The 15,319-nt window shown below is 34.8% G+C and overlaps 1 protein-coding gene across 1 annotated transcript in view; it reads right to left on the reverse strand.

Annotated features, from left to right (window-relative positions):
• Positions 1–15,319, reverse strand: part of LOC107569462 (protein kinase C alpha type) — a 143,310-nt gene that overhangs the window by 95,915 nt on the left and 32,076 nt on the right. The window contains exon 3 of the mRNA XM_016255561.1: positions 9,348–9,430. Within this exon, the coding sequence (XP_016111047.1) occupies positions 9,348–9,430 (83 nt within the window). The remainder of the gene's footprint in view (positions 1–9,347; positions 9,431–15,319) is intronic.

The raw sequence follows: 15,319 nt of genomic DNA on the forward strand, positions 1-15,319 counted from the left end.
ACACACAAAGTAACTCACAGAAATGTATAGATGCATACTGCAGTAGAAAAAAAAGATATTTACAAAATATGATTTAGGTAAGCAACATAAGGTCATGATGTTTCCCCGACTATCAATATCAACACGATTGCAATGTGACTGATTTTATGCAATAGTATTTCAATAAACAAGTAAAAATTAAGTGACTTAGATTTTAGACAAAATATTGACTGTTTTGATAGAGTTGTTAATACTAATTTCATTTGAATGGTAACAACTCTACAGTTTCTTATTATTCTAACTGAATTAATAGAAACAAAGTAAGAATTTGATGTGAAAGATGACACATTTAATAAGGTTAGGGGGGAAAAATGACCATTTATAAACACAGTGTGAAATGACATCTGTTTTGTTACATACAGCAACTCATTTTAAGTTAACTATTTCTTCCTCTTTCCAGTCACAGAGCACTTTATTTTGAGAGTTGTTTAAGTGAGAGAAAATCTGTAAATTAGTCCAGATTGGGGGAACTGTAATGTTTAATAATTTCTTTTATTATGTAAATAATTTTTGCATTGAAATTTGCATAGATTTTTGTTTGTATATGCTGTCAATTATAGTTCTTAGAAAGAAAATCGGAATCTGAATCGGCAAAAATCGGTATCGGCAGGTCACACTTCCAAAAAATCGGAAATTGGAATCTGCCTAGAAAATTGCAATCGGTCCATCTCTAGATTTAACTAAACCAAACAAAGAAAATATGTTTATAAAAGTGGGTAGATACACCCATGTAAAAAAAAAAAATCCTCCTAGAAATAAAACAAAGGCCTATTCTCACCAAATGGAACTTCCAAAAAATCGGAAATTGGAATCTGCCTAGAAAATTGCAATCGGTCCATCTCTAGATTTAACTAAACCAAACAAAGAAAATATGTTTATAAAAGTGGGTAGATACACCCATGTAAAAAAAAAAAATCCTCCTAGAAATAAAACAAAGGCCTATTCTCACCAAATGGAAGAAATTGCATGTGAATGGTCTATCCACAGCAGGTGTGAAAAGAACATTTGTCAGGTTGAATGACAAGTGGTACAGTAAATGGTTTGCCAAGAAGTAATAAAAAAAGGACAAAAAAGGGAAAATTATATTAATAACTCGTTCTGGTTTTACTGAGTTTTTTGTTTGCATTTACTATGTGTTTTAATACTTCTGAGAAATGCAGAATCTGTTCTCTGTATGGCTGTAAAAATGAACCATTGTTTCATTTTTTTTTGTACATTTACTGCTATTAACAATGTAGCCAAAAGCTTTATGTCAGTCAGTGTGCCCTCCCCTCCTTATTTAAACATCTGTAGGATTCTTGCCATGTAAATGTTCACTCCTATCATCATGTTCGGAGTAGACAGGAACCCATTTATTATATTCAATACTTTCCTTGTTCCAAATATTAACAGTGGTTCCATTCCAACAGAACACACTCCAAACCATTATTGTGAGTCCACCTGCTTGGGCTTTTGAAAAGCTGAAGTTGAAGAAAGTGCACAAACAGTATGTCATGTATGAAATACTTTAGTGTGTTTTTGCCATTTTTAAAGACAATCACTATCGTCTCATTCCTTATTCACCTAATTTTGAGTTCCACTGAAACACAAAATCATTTAAATGTTTTGTGTTGTATTTTACTGAGTGCACCTTTAGGTCTATGTTACGGGGACAGAGAGCTTGACGTGCTGCAAATGAAAAAAGCAATTAACCAAATTAAAAAAAAACATCTTCATCGGTTTGACAATGCATGCGCTGCGAATACTCACAATACAATCAAATACAGAAACACGATGCAAATACAGAAGCGCGCTACAGAAAAAAAACATGGTTACTATAGTTAAACCATGATAATCACAAATTACACTAACCATAGTTTAACCATGGTATTTGTGTGGTACTGGTTACACAGATGGTAATCACCAAATAAAAAAATAAATAAAAATGGTAATGGTAAACACTAAAACATAATTACTACGCTTTTACTGTAATAAAACCATGTTTAATTTTTTTAAGGGTTGTTGGGGTCCCCTTGAAGTTGTGGTCTGTGCTACATGCAACACCTTTCTGTTTTTGGTCATGTTGTGAGTCTTTGCAGCGCGTTTCTGTATTTGGTTGTGTTGTGAGTATTTGCAGAGCATGTGTTGTCAAACTGATGAAGATGTTTTCTTAATTTGCTGGTGTTTTTTCGATATGCATGTGTTTTCTTATGTTGCAGAGTGCTGAGCTCTCTCGGCCATCATACTATATGAATTACTATAACAAACCCCTGCAGTCTCAGAAAGAGATCCCAATCAGTGTAGTATTAAAGGGATAGTGCACCCAAAAAATTTAAAATCTGTCGTCATTACTCACCCTACACTTGTTCCAAACCTGTATAAGTTTCTTACTTCTGTTAAAGACAAATGAAGATATTTTGAAGAATGTGGGTAAACAAATTTGACTGTAGCCATTGATTCCATAGTGTTTTTCTTCATATTATGGAAGTCAATGGCTACCGTCAACTGTTCGGTTAACAACATTCTTCAAAATATATTTTTTTTTTGTGCTCAACAGAAGAAAGAAACTCATACAGGTTTGGAACAACATGGGAGTGAGTTAATTAATAATTATTAATTATGACAGAATTTTCAGTTTTGGCTAAACTATCCCTTTAATGAGTAGCATTAATCTAGCAAGCAGAGCATTTGGCTTTGATTATTTGCCAGTCAGAATAAGCCTCAAGCTTGTTCTGTGTATGCACATGTATATAATAACAGGAAATCTTCAGCCAATTAAAGCTCTTTACTCAAGACAGATGTGAGTTGCTCTGACCCCTCTCAGGAGCTGGGTATTCATTTAGTCAGTAACACAAGGATATTTGCAATGCTATTACTCCTGCAGTTTCAACTAATCCAAATGAAGCAGGCTGTGTGCGTGTGTGCATATTTTGCCCTTTGCAAAATCTGCTCAGACTTTAAACACTGAGCATGTGATTAAAACATTTACACAGAAACCCAGTCTATGCACCGATTCTGTAAACAGTTCTCACTGAGAATTTATTCCACAGCTACAGTATGACAGTCGTCCATGCTGTGCGCTATAAAAAGGAGTGTCTCAGAAGCTTGAATGACATTCTGACATTATCTCTAGTTACTCCACCACTACACCACTTGTCAAGAGAGTTCACACACACCACTTACAAGTACACATATTTAAGGTCATGTATTATAGAAAATGTTTACTTAGAGTAATAATCTGAGACACATTATGTGCAAAATAATTAAATATGAAATATAACTTAGTAGTGCTGTGGCAGGTGGAAAAATACACTAAATTATAACTTGACTACAAAAAAAAAATATTTAAAGTGAATTCATAAATGTAACAAATCATATGGGACAATTTTAGTAGACCATTACATTTTGAAATAGTTAAAACATTACTGTTAACTCAAACTGAAAAAAGAGACATAACTGACAACCATAGATGTTGATTGAGAGCTGAAGTAATTTCTGTGCCACTGTGAAGAACTGTAAAAATAAACATGACATCTGTTTTGTTACATACAGCAACTCATTTTAAGTTAACTATTTCTTCCTCTTTCCAGTCACAGAGCACTTTATTTTGAGAGTTGTTTAAGTGAGAGAAAATCTGTAAATTAGTCCAGATTGGGGGAACTGTAATGTTTAATAATTTCTTTTATTATGTAAATAATTTTTGCATTGAAATTTGCATAGATTTTTGTTTGTATATGCTGTCAATTATAGTTCTTAGAAAGAAAATCGGAATCTGAATCGGCAAAAATCGGTATCGGCAGGTCACACTTCCAAAAAATCGGAAATTGGAATCTGCCTAGAAAATTGCAATCGGTCCATCTCTAGATTTAACTAAACCAAACAAAGAAAATATGTTTATAAAAGTGGGTAGATACACCCATGTAAAAAAAAAAAATCCTCCTAGAAATAAAACAAAGGCCTATTCTCACCAAATGGAAGAAATTGCATGTGAATGGTCTATCCACAGCAGGTGTGAAAAGAACATTTGTCAGGTTGAATGACAAGTGGTACAGTAAATGGTTTGCCAAGAAGTAATAAAAAAAGGACAAAAAAGGGAAAATTATATTAATAACTCGTTCTGGTTTTACTGAGTTTTTTGTTTGCATTTACTATGTGTTTTAATACTTCTGAGAAATGCAGAATCTGTTCTCTGTACGGCTGTAAAAATGAACCATTGTTTCATTTTTTTTTGTACATTTACTGCTATTAACAATGTAGCCAAAAGCTTTATGTCAGTCAGTGTGCCCTCCCCTCCTTATTTAAACATCTGTAGGATTCTTGCCATGTAAATGTTCACTCCTATCATCATGTTCGGAGTAGACAGGAACCCATTTATTATATTCAATACTTTCCTTGTTCCAAATATTAACAGTGGTTCCATTCCAACAGAACACACTCCAAACCATTATTGTGAGTCCACCTGCTTGGGCTTTTGAAAAGCTGAAGTTGAAGAAAGTGCACAAACAGTATGTCATGTATGAAATACTTTAGTGTGTTTTTGCCATTTTTAAAGACAATCACTATCGTCTCATTCCTTATTAACCTAATTTTGAGATCCACTGAAACACAAAACCATTTAAATGTTTTGTGTTGTATTTTACTGAGTGCACCTTTAGGTCTATGTTACGGGGACAGAGAGCTTGACGTGCTGCAAATGAAAAAAGCAATTAACCAAATTAAAAAAAAACATCTTCATCGGTTTGACAATGCATGCGCTGCGAATACTCACAATACAATCAAATACAGAAACACGATGCAAATACAGAAGCGCGCTACAGAAAAAAAACATGGTTACTATAGTTAAACCATGATAATCACAAATTACACTAACCATAGTTTAACCATGGTATTTGTGTGGTACTGGTTACACAGATGGTAATCACCAAATAAAAAAATAAATAAAAATGGTAATGGTAAACACTAAAACATAATTACTACGCTTTTACTGTAATAAAACCATGTTTAATTTTTTTAAGGGTTGTTGGGGTCCCCTTGAAGTTGTGGTCTGTGCTACATGCAACACCTTTCTGTTTTTGGTCATGTTGTGAGTCTTTGCAGCGCGTTTCTGTATTTGGTTGTGTTGTGAGTATTTGCAGAGCATGTGTTGTCAAACTGATGAAGATGTTTTCTTAATTTGCTGGTGTTTTTTCGATATGCATGTGTTTTCTTATGTTGCAGAGTGCTGAGCTCTCTCGGCCATCATACTATATGAATTACTATAACAAACCCCTGCAGTCTCAGAAAGAGATCCCAATCAGTGTAGTATTAAAGGGATAGTGCACCCAAAAAATTTAAAATCTGTCGTCATTACTCACCCTACACTTGTTCCAAACCTGTATAAGTTTCTTACTTCTGTTAAAGACAAATGAAGATATTTTGAAGAATGTGGGTAAACAAATTTGACTGTAGCCATTGATTCCATAGTGTTTTTGTTCATATTATGGAAGTCAATGGCTACCGTCAACTGTTCGGTTAACAACATTCTTCAAAATATCTTTTTTTTTGTGCTCAACAGAAGAAAGAAACTCATACAGGTTTGGAAAAACATGGGAGTGAGTTAATTAATAATTATTAATTATGACAGAATTTTCAGTTTTGGCTAAACTATCCCTTTAATGAGTAGCATTAATCTAGCAAGCAGAGCATTTGGCTTTGATTATTTGCCAGTCAGAATAAGCCTCAAGCTTGTTCTGTGTATGCACATGTATATAATAACAGGAAATCTTCAGCCAATTAAAGCTCTTTACTCAAGACAGATGTGAGTTGCTCTGACCCCTCTCAGGAGCTGGGTATTCATTTAGTCAGTAACACAAGGATATTTGCAATGCTATTACTCCTGCAGTTTCAACTAATCCAAATGAAGCAGGCTGTGTGCGTGTGTGCATATTTTGCCCTTTGCAAAATCTGCTCAGACTTTAAACACTGAGCATGTGATTAAAACATTTACACAGAAACCCAGTCTATGCACCGATTCTGTAAACAGTTCTCACTGAGAATTTATTCCACAGCTACAGTATGACAGTCGTCCATGCTGTGCGCTATAAAAAGGAGTGTCTCAGAAGCTTGAATGACATTCTGACATTATCTCTAGTTACTCCACCACTACACCACTTGTCAAGAGAGTTCACACACACCACTTACAAGTACACATATTTAAGGTCATGTATTATAGAAAATGTTTACTTAGAGTAATAATCTGAGACACATTATGTGCAAAATAATTAAATATGAAATATAACTTAGTAGTGCTGTGGCAGGTGGAAAAATACACTAAATTATAACTTGACTACAAAAAAAAAATATTTAAAGTGAATTCATAAATGTAACAAATCATATGGGACAATTTTAGTAGACCATTACATTTTGAAATAGTTAAAACATTACTGTTAACTCAAACTGAAAAAAGAGACATAACTGACAACCATAGATGTTGATTGAGAGCTGAAGTAATTTCTGTGCCACTGTGAAGAACTGTAAAAATAAACATTGCTTTCAAAGTAGCTTTCTGAATACGCCACCAGTCAGTCCTGCCCTCAGCTCACCTATGAATGGTTTACTTATAGTTCTCTCTGCACACCCCAACACAAAGGGGATAAGAGAAAGTATCTGAACTAGGGCTGCAACTAACGATTATTTTGATAATCGATCAGTTGGTCGATTATTTTTCGATTAATCGGATTAAAAGCCAACAATTTTCTTTTTTTATTTTATTGACAAAAACACACTATTCCACATTCTGCCCAATGTCCTTAAAATAAACGTTCCAACTGAATTCTATGAAAACATACAGTGCTTAACAATTTATTAGACCACCTGCCATAATAAAGAGAAAACATGTTTTAGGAATTTTAGGAATCTATCAAAAAATTGTTTAAATCAAAAACATTTTATTGTCATTTATTTATAACTAAATACTTTTATTTATTCACATAACAAAAGCCATAATAAAGAGAAAACATGTTTTAGGAATTTTAGGAATCTATCAAAAAATTGTTTAAATCAAAAACATTTTATTGTCATTTATTTATAACTAAATACTTTTATTTATTCACAAAAATGGCCTCCTATGCCCTTCATAGCTTGCATTCTTGCTGGCATTGTTTAAGTACTTTTTGACTGTAATTGGGTATCTGAAAAAAAAACACTATAAAGTAGTGGTCGACCGATATTGATTTTTTTGACAGCCGATGCTGATATCTTGGAAAGCAGGGTGGCCGATGGCCGATATAAAGCCGATATCATTTTATTTATTTTATTTAACATTTAAGAAACTTGAAATAATTTGAAAATGGATTAAAAAATAAATGTGTAAAATAAACAAGCTTATACTTTAAATGACAAAGTATTTTTCACAAATAAACAAATATTTAATACAAATATAATTAAAAAGGAAGTAAACACTGTAACCAACAGGGCACTCAGTATTCTGGGAAGTTTGTGTGCAATGGGAATCACATTTTTTTAAATAAAGCCAAGGTAACACTCATTTTACATTCAACACACAGTGAAAATGACATTAATATGACATTGGGCAAAAGCATGAAGCGCAGCATAATTTGAAATCACCAGTTTAAAGTTTGTCGATCGCGCGTCTCCAGTGAATCTCCTCCTGTCCATATTCAATTTGCACGGACCGACCATCACACAGAGTACCCACGATCGTGCAGGATACAAATGCACACTTCATAAGATCTCACAGCTGAATTCGACTAATTTTGCAAGATTTTTTAAATTAGATATTCATTAGGCATTCAAAGATTTGTATAAATTACATAAATGCATATTTGCTGAATGCTGATGGCAAACGAGAAATTATTATTATAATGTTTGCCTTTCTATTACTAACAATATAAAAGCAATCATTATAATACTTTTTGTATACATTTTAATTCCTTTGTTTAACAGTTCTATCTGATTACGAGACAGACTTCTGTCTGTGGACAGAACTGTTAACAAGGACAGCCAACATGAGGGAGAATGTGAGCACTGTGTGTTCAGGCACTGCTGTTCTCAGCGCAGTAAAAATAAAAGTCCCGCCACGAACGCATCGGCCAAACAGAAAAACTTATCGGCCGATGCAGATATTTGAAAAATGCCAAATATATCGGTCTTGGCGATATATCGGTCGACCACTACTATAAAGCTCTCTGCCTTTCTTTCATAGATAACAGCAATAATTATATTATAGCATTAGAAACAGCCTACTACTGTTACTAAAGAGCTTATGCATATTGGAGGACTAACCCATACAGAAAGCTAAAAAATGATTTTGGTAATTACCAGCACTGTTAGTTTAGAGCAGCAGTGGCACAAACCATAATTTGTTAAAAACCTTACATAAATTTGTTTTAATAAATTTGTTAAGCATTGTATATAGTGAATATAGTTGAAATCTCTGCGTTAAAATGAAATATGCGCAATGCATGTTGACCTTTAAACCTTAATTTAACTTTCAACAACAGATATTTCAGCACATTTAATGTTTTTGCTCTGATTATTAATTGTCTCTGTTTTCTGTCTGTCTGACGCCGGCGCTCATTCAGTAAAGATGAAAATTTAACACATTCTATCAGGACGGACCTATATGCAAAAATGGAAATGCTCGCGTGAATTTGTGACATTTATACATAAGGATATGACCGTTAACTGAAAGTTTTTTTGCGCTGAGGAAGCACACACATCTGTTAAAGCACCTGACAGGGCAAGCCATTACGCTATGCATTAGCTTAAAGCTTAAAATAAAGAATTCTCATGTTTTGGGTAGCTTGGATCACGTAACTCTCCTGCAGCATCTCATTCTGTTTCCTCCACTATTTTAGATGCATTTTGTCCATAGAAATAAATAATTCAGTGCTTTAATTTGACGCGACCGGCTGAAGTTGGACAAGTATGTAAACTCCGTTGGACGTGCACTGTGGGCAGACCCGATTAATCGATAATGAGAATCGTTGTCGATGATTTTCATAATCGATAATAATCGATTTTATCGATTAGCTGTTGCAGCCCTAATCTGAACATCATTAAAGTCACATACTTCAATTTGTTTAATATATTTAAACCTTTAATATTCTATTAAACTAAGTGTTTAATGTAAGTGCTAACATGTCTTTTGCAAGAGGAACATTATTTTATCAAGTGAGCTATGACACAAACATACATTTTTAGCTGAGGTCAGTAGCCTACCTGTGTAATAGGATTCTACCGAGTCCACATATACTTTAGAAAGATGTCAAGTGAGAGAGAGAAATGTTAAACAGAACCGCTGTTTGTGTGTGTATTTGCATACTCACATCTGTGTCTGGCCCTTTATCAGCTCCAGGGCATGAGAATGTGACAAATTCATGGCAACGTTTATGGACCACAAAGCAGCACACTGACAGAGAGAGAGAGAAAGAGAGTGATATGTTACATTTACAAAAAACAACAACAACAAAAAAACATTTAATAATGTACAAGTGCAAATTAGCAGACTACACTAATACAAAAGACTGACTCAGTGTGAAATCAACACCAGCATCATATTTTAAAAAGAGAAATTATTGCATTATAACAGATTACATATTTCTATTGTATCAACTGTCCAGAGAAAGACGTCACAGACATACCATGGCCATACATGGATGGAAAAAAATATATTTATGTATTTATACATACATACTGTAAACACCAGGTTTTCAGAAATGTATTCTTTGTATTCATGTTTGTTCCACATGTTGGCAATATGACTAAAATCACGATATGGGTAATTTTATTTAATGATAATCATATTACAATATAATAATTTTTTGCTGGATAAAAGGTTGATATTATACTGTACCAAATTGTGAAAGTTCACAACTCTACTCAATAGTAATTTGTATATCACAGCAAAAACAAACAGCCTAACTAATGTAAGTACAAAGTAACAGGTAGTTCTCAAACTTACTGAAGACAAGTAAACTTAATAGTCTTAATAACTAATTACAAACAATAGGATGAATAAATACAATACTTCAAAGATACAAATAAAATAATCAGTGCTATATGTTTATCAGGTTGGTCTATACCAACATAATTGTCTCAAATGCAAAATAAAACCATATAGTCTCCACTGTATGAATTAATATACATTAATCCTTATTAAAGTCACAACACATATTCAGCAGTGAGTGATTTTCTCTATTGTTTGATTAACTTTATTAACGTGACACAGACAGCAACAGGTTTATTAGGCTTTTATCACTAATGCACGGATACAATACATCGAAACAAATAAAAATGTTTTCCCCAAATGTTTATGTTTGCTTAAGATATGCCCAGTTGTGTTTACACAAATACTCACAAGACGAGCATTTTCATATAATTTTGTGAGTATTCGACTGTTCAAATCGCAGTAAGCCATGAAAGAGAACTCAAAGGGGACAGGGGCACTGTGCGTAAAATCCACTTTATTTACTTACTGAGCTTGAACCATTAAAATTCACACTGGCCCTGGGTCTACTGGGCAGAAAACTTAGTTATTAATATTTTAAGAGTCCTTGTTTCCTGTTTTGTGTAATGACCACAGGGCTACTGAACGTTTGATTTTGATTGGTTGATAAATGTTTCAAGGATTGCAATTATTATCCAGTTATCATACGGTTATGAAGTAGTTCCAGGTCTCTCGACAGCATTTTCACTTAGCTAAATAATTTCAGTTATTTAAAAGGCCATTCCAAGACACTGACCAAGCCAACAAATAAGACAAAAAATAGGATTAAAATTACAATTTCAATATTTTCCTTACTAAATTGTATTATGTAAAGCCTGTTCTATCTGTTCTGCTCTTCTGTCTCTGCACATACAGACACTCAAGCACACACAGAGGAGCACTCGAGCACACAGAAACTTATCAGTGCTAACCTGCGACTTATCAATAAAATTGTTTAACGACTGAAACAACATTTCTCAGTAGTGAGCTGGTAACATCACTGTCTTTTTTTTTTAGAGTTAAATTAAACTTACGGGTTCGATATTAGTAGAGACCTGCGTAGGAAATGAAAGGGGCTTAAGGCGAAAATGCCACCAACATAAACAAATTTAACCCCCCATAAAAAATAGTTTTTAAAAATTAAATAAAATAAAAATTCAAGATAAGGGGGCATAGAAATGCCCCTGTACAATGAAACTAAATGTATTAACACTCTGATCTGACGAACCATATGAACATGTCTGTTTCCATTTGTCAGTGTCTGTTGGCATATACAGTGCATATACAATGTAAATGAGATTGATGAGATAACATTAAGCTAATGACACATGGTCTCCAAATGATTGGATTTCCAATTCAATCTGATTTTGTAAGTGATCTGATGGTAACTGCAAATCTTTCCCACACCTTTAGCCAAGTCTTCAGAGGCAGATGCTTCTACCTACTGTATGGCTGTTGGAGGCTGTTTCTTCTGCCTTTTTCAAGAACGGCATGACCTCATCACTGGTGGTGAATGAAGTGAGTCCATCATCTAAATAGAAGCTTCTCGTGATGAACTCTCACCTGTGCTGTTTGGTGTTACACTCCTTGCACTGCTTGGACTTGTTTCAGTCTTTGTCAAAGTGACTGGATAATGCACAGCAATTTTATGCATTTTTTAAGCATTTCATGTTTGAGTGATGATGACAGGCGGAATGGTGCTATTATTTTCTTTGTTTTTACAAAGCATTTACTTTTAATAATATCCTAATACTGATGTTATACTGTTAGAATATTTTGAATTTTTGAGTTGACCTCTAAAACCGAATGTCTACATTTTGGCTAAGAAATATTTAGCATTTTTCCTTTTTTATATTATTCTGAACATAGGATATGTTTATGACTGATTTTTATAATGTTTGCCTTCATATATCATGGATTGTTTATGCAAAGATATTTAACAAGTTCCTTTGTTTTACATGTATACCATGTTGACCACTTCATGTGTGGTGAACTTTCTTTAAACAGATAGTTTTATAAAGAGTTACTTTAAGTACTGTAAGTTGACTAGTTAAACATTAAAAAAAAAAAAAAAAAGTAGGGCTGGGTGATATTGCAAAATATCAGAGGTCGACCGATAGGTTGGACCACACTGGCTGATACAGATTAATCAACCGATAGTTTTAAAATGGATACTGAACCAAAACTAAAATAGTGCTTTATTATTTAACCAAAAAAAAGTACTGAACCATACTTTGTAAATATATATTGATTAAAGTTAGTTCATAGTTCATTGACTGATGTTAACAGATGCAACTTTAAAATTTAAAAATGAATTAGCAAATGTTGAATTAACATACTCAATTTTACAGCGTTTATTAATCTTAGTTAATGTTACAAATGGACACAAATTGCTTGTAATGCTTAAAGATGGCCATCTTTAAATACCTACACAAAGGCCATAGCATTGAAATTATATTACATATGGATATTGTATGTATACTCTCACACTTTATTTGCTTCTATTTTAGAACACTTGATGATTATCTAATCAAACAAAATATGTTAGTCACTAGGGATGTGCAATATATCGAAATTATCGAAATATCGCAATATGCATATCGCTATAGCTTGCAATTTTTGGGGCCATGAACAAAAGACAAAGAGAAAATCACTCACTGCTCTTACCTAGATAACTTTTGTAGCTTAAATAAGAACCAGTCCATATTGAATTCGAAGAGTAAATACTAAGCTGTGTTTTCTTTTTTATTATTCAGTTCCTAAACTCATGTTAAAATGACATTTTTATGTAATGCTCGAGTAAAACACATACCGTTCACTTTCAGAAGTTGTTGTAGGGGTGCTTTCTTATTAGAATCAGAATGAGCTTTATTCACCACTTAAGTGTGCGCAAACACAAAGAATTTGTTGTGGTTTTACAGGAACTCTTGGTACATACATACATACAAATAACCATATATATATATGACATATATATGACACAATAGTTATAGAAGTTCACAGAACTGACAGAACTGCTGAGTAAAACAGTTTCATCTGAGCATGTGGCACTTTAAGCATTACCATATCGCATATCTACCTTCCAGCCAAGGGTGAAGTCATTATGTACATTAACAACAATTTGGGACAAATGTAATGTAATTTAATGGAAAGCTATGTAAATGGTGCTCTATGGCACGGCAGAATTTCTATCGGCTACATGAACACATCAATGTGCTTTCTCACGTTACAGCTTTAAATATGCAGCTTCACTGGATAACAAATACATTAATGTGACTAGCTGGATATCAACTCAACCTAAATGTAAGGGACACATACATTTTTGCAGCTCAGTGGGTAGCACTGCCACCTCAGTACGGTTTCCCCATAATGCAAAGGCATGCAGGTCAAGTGATATGAGACACTAAAATTGCCTGTAGGCGTGAGTGTGAAAGTGTGTATGTCTGTGTTAGCCCTGTGATAGACTGGCCATCTGTCCAGGGTGTTTCCCTGCCTTCGGCCCGAGATGCTGGGTAAGCTCCAGCATCCTACATAGGACAAGGTTTGAAGAATGGATGGATGCATGGATAGATGGATGTCAGATATCGGCTCCACACCAAAACAGAGAGGAAATAAAGGCCCTACAGTTGGTGTTACATAAGACCAAGACTTTGGGGAAGTCGTGGCCTAATGGTTAGAGAGTCGGACTCGTTACCCAAAGGTTGCGAGTTCGAGTCTCGTATTGGCAGGGATTGGAGGTAGGGGGAGTGAAGAGCTCTCTTCCACCTTCAATACCATGACTGAGGTGCCCTTGAGCAAGGCACCGAACCCCCAACTGCTCCCCGGGCGCTGCATCATAAATAGCTGCCCACTGCTCCGGGTGTGTGTTCACGGTGTGTGTGTGTGTGTGTTCACTGCTGTGTGTGTGCACTTTGGATGGCTTAAACGCAGAACACTAATTCCTAGTATGGGTAACCATACTTGGCCACATGTCACGTCACTCACTCACCATCTAAAAAATTAAGCATTACAAAATTGCCGTCAGAGAATTAGACAATAATGTCACAGTAACGGAGATGTCTCATCTTGATATGACCATTATGGCACTCAAGCTGAGGGAATAATAACACAAATAGTCATATTTCAAATCAATGCTAATCTCAACCACATTCACATCAGAACATAAAAATAAATGTTCCCCTCCACATCATGAAAGGCAATAATGAAAAAAACACTTTAACGCATTTTCTGTTTCCTGTTGTGTGGGCTGCTTTCTGGCTCCCGTCTCAGTGGCCCTAGACCACTGCACAAATGGAATCTGCATAGATGTGTCTATGTGCCAAAACGATCAGACATAAGTGATGAATGCGGAAATGGAATAATGAAACCCTTATGCATTAAATATTTATCATATCTTTACGGGTATTACTTCTGAGTGTGCATTTAACAATCTTTACTTCAAGCCCATTTCAGAATTATCTTAACTCAACAAACTAGTTTTAAATCGAAAAAATTTGACAGGTCTTCACAGTAAATCAGTGTTTTCCAGTACTTTGAGATTTTAATATTTGCCAAATAAAATATGTGTATTTTTCATGCACAACCTCATTAAACATTACAAAGCACACAATGATCAATAATATTACACAACATACTTACGTTAATAAATCTACGTGTGTAACCAAAACTGTTTAGGAAGATTCTTTGGAGTTCAATAGTTATCAAAAACATGTTGAATTCAGTCTTTCCCAGAACTTTTACCAGTTATTGTTACGGGGCGAACGAGACGTGAGACGTGCTGATCCATATGCAAGGCTTTATTCAAAGACATGGTCAGAAACAGGCAGGGTTGAACACCAGCAAACAGATATGTAGAGGGCAAGACACAAGAGTATTCCTAGGGCTAGCATGGGTCTTCGATCGGCGAACAGAATCCAGAGGGCTTGACAAGAGGGGTAATCCAATAAACACAGGCAGAAGGTCAGGAAACAGACAAAAAGGCAACACGAAGTGGCTAGACTAATACTAGAACTAGAACTGGGAATTAGGAAGGGCTCCGTAATGCAGCTATCGCTAGAAGAGTGATATGCACTAAACAGTACTCGGCAGCGTGACGGGGAGTGCTATATAGGGAAGGTGTGATTGATGACAGCTGTGTGCAATCAGTGCTGTGTGCAATCAACTGTGTGTGTGTAATCAGTGCAATGGATAATGGGAACTGTAGTCCGGGTGAAGTGCAACAGTGGTGTGGTGCAAGAGTCCATAGTAGTGGAAGGGTGACCTTTGGTGGCAAGCAGATGGAAGTTCATAGACCGGACTCGTGACATACGCCCC

Source organism: Sinocyclocheilus grahami, unplaced genomic scaffold (assembly GCF_001515645.1).
Source record: "Sinocyclocheilus grahami isolate Dianchi unplaced genomic scaffold, SAMN03320097.WGS_v1.1 scaffold1347.1, whole genome shotgun sequence".
Classification (NCBI taxonomy): domain Eukaryota; kingdom Metazoa; phylum Chordata; class Actinopteri; order Cypriniformes; family Cyprinidae; genus Sinocyclocheilus; species Sinocyclocheilus grahami.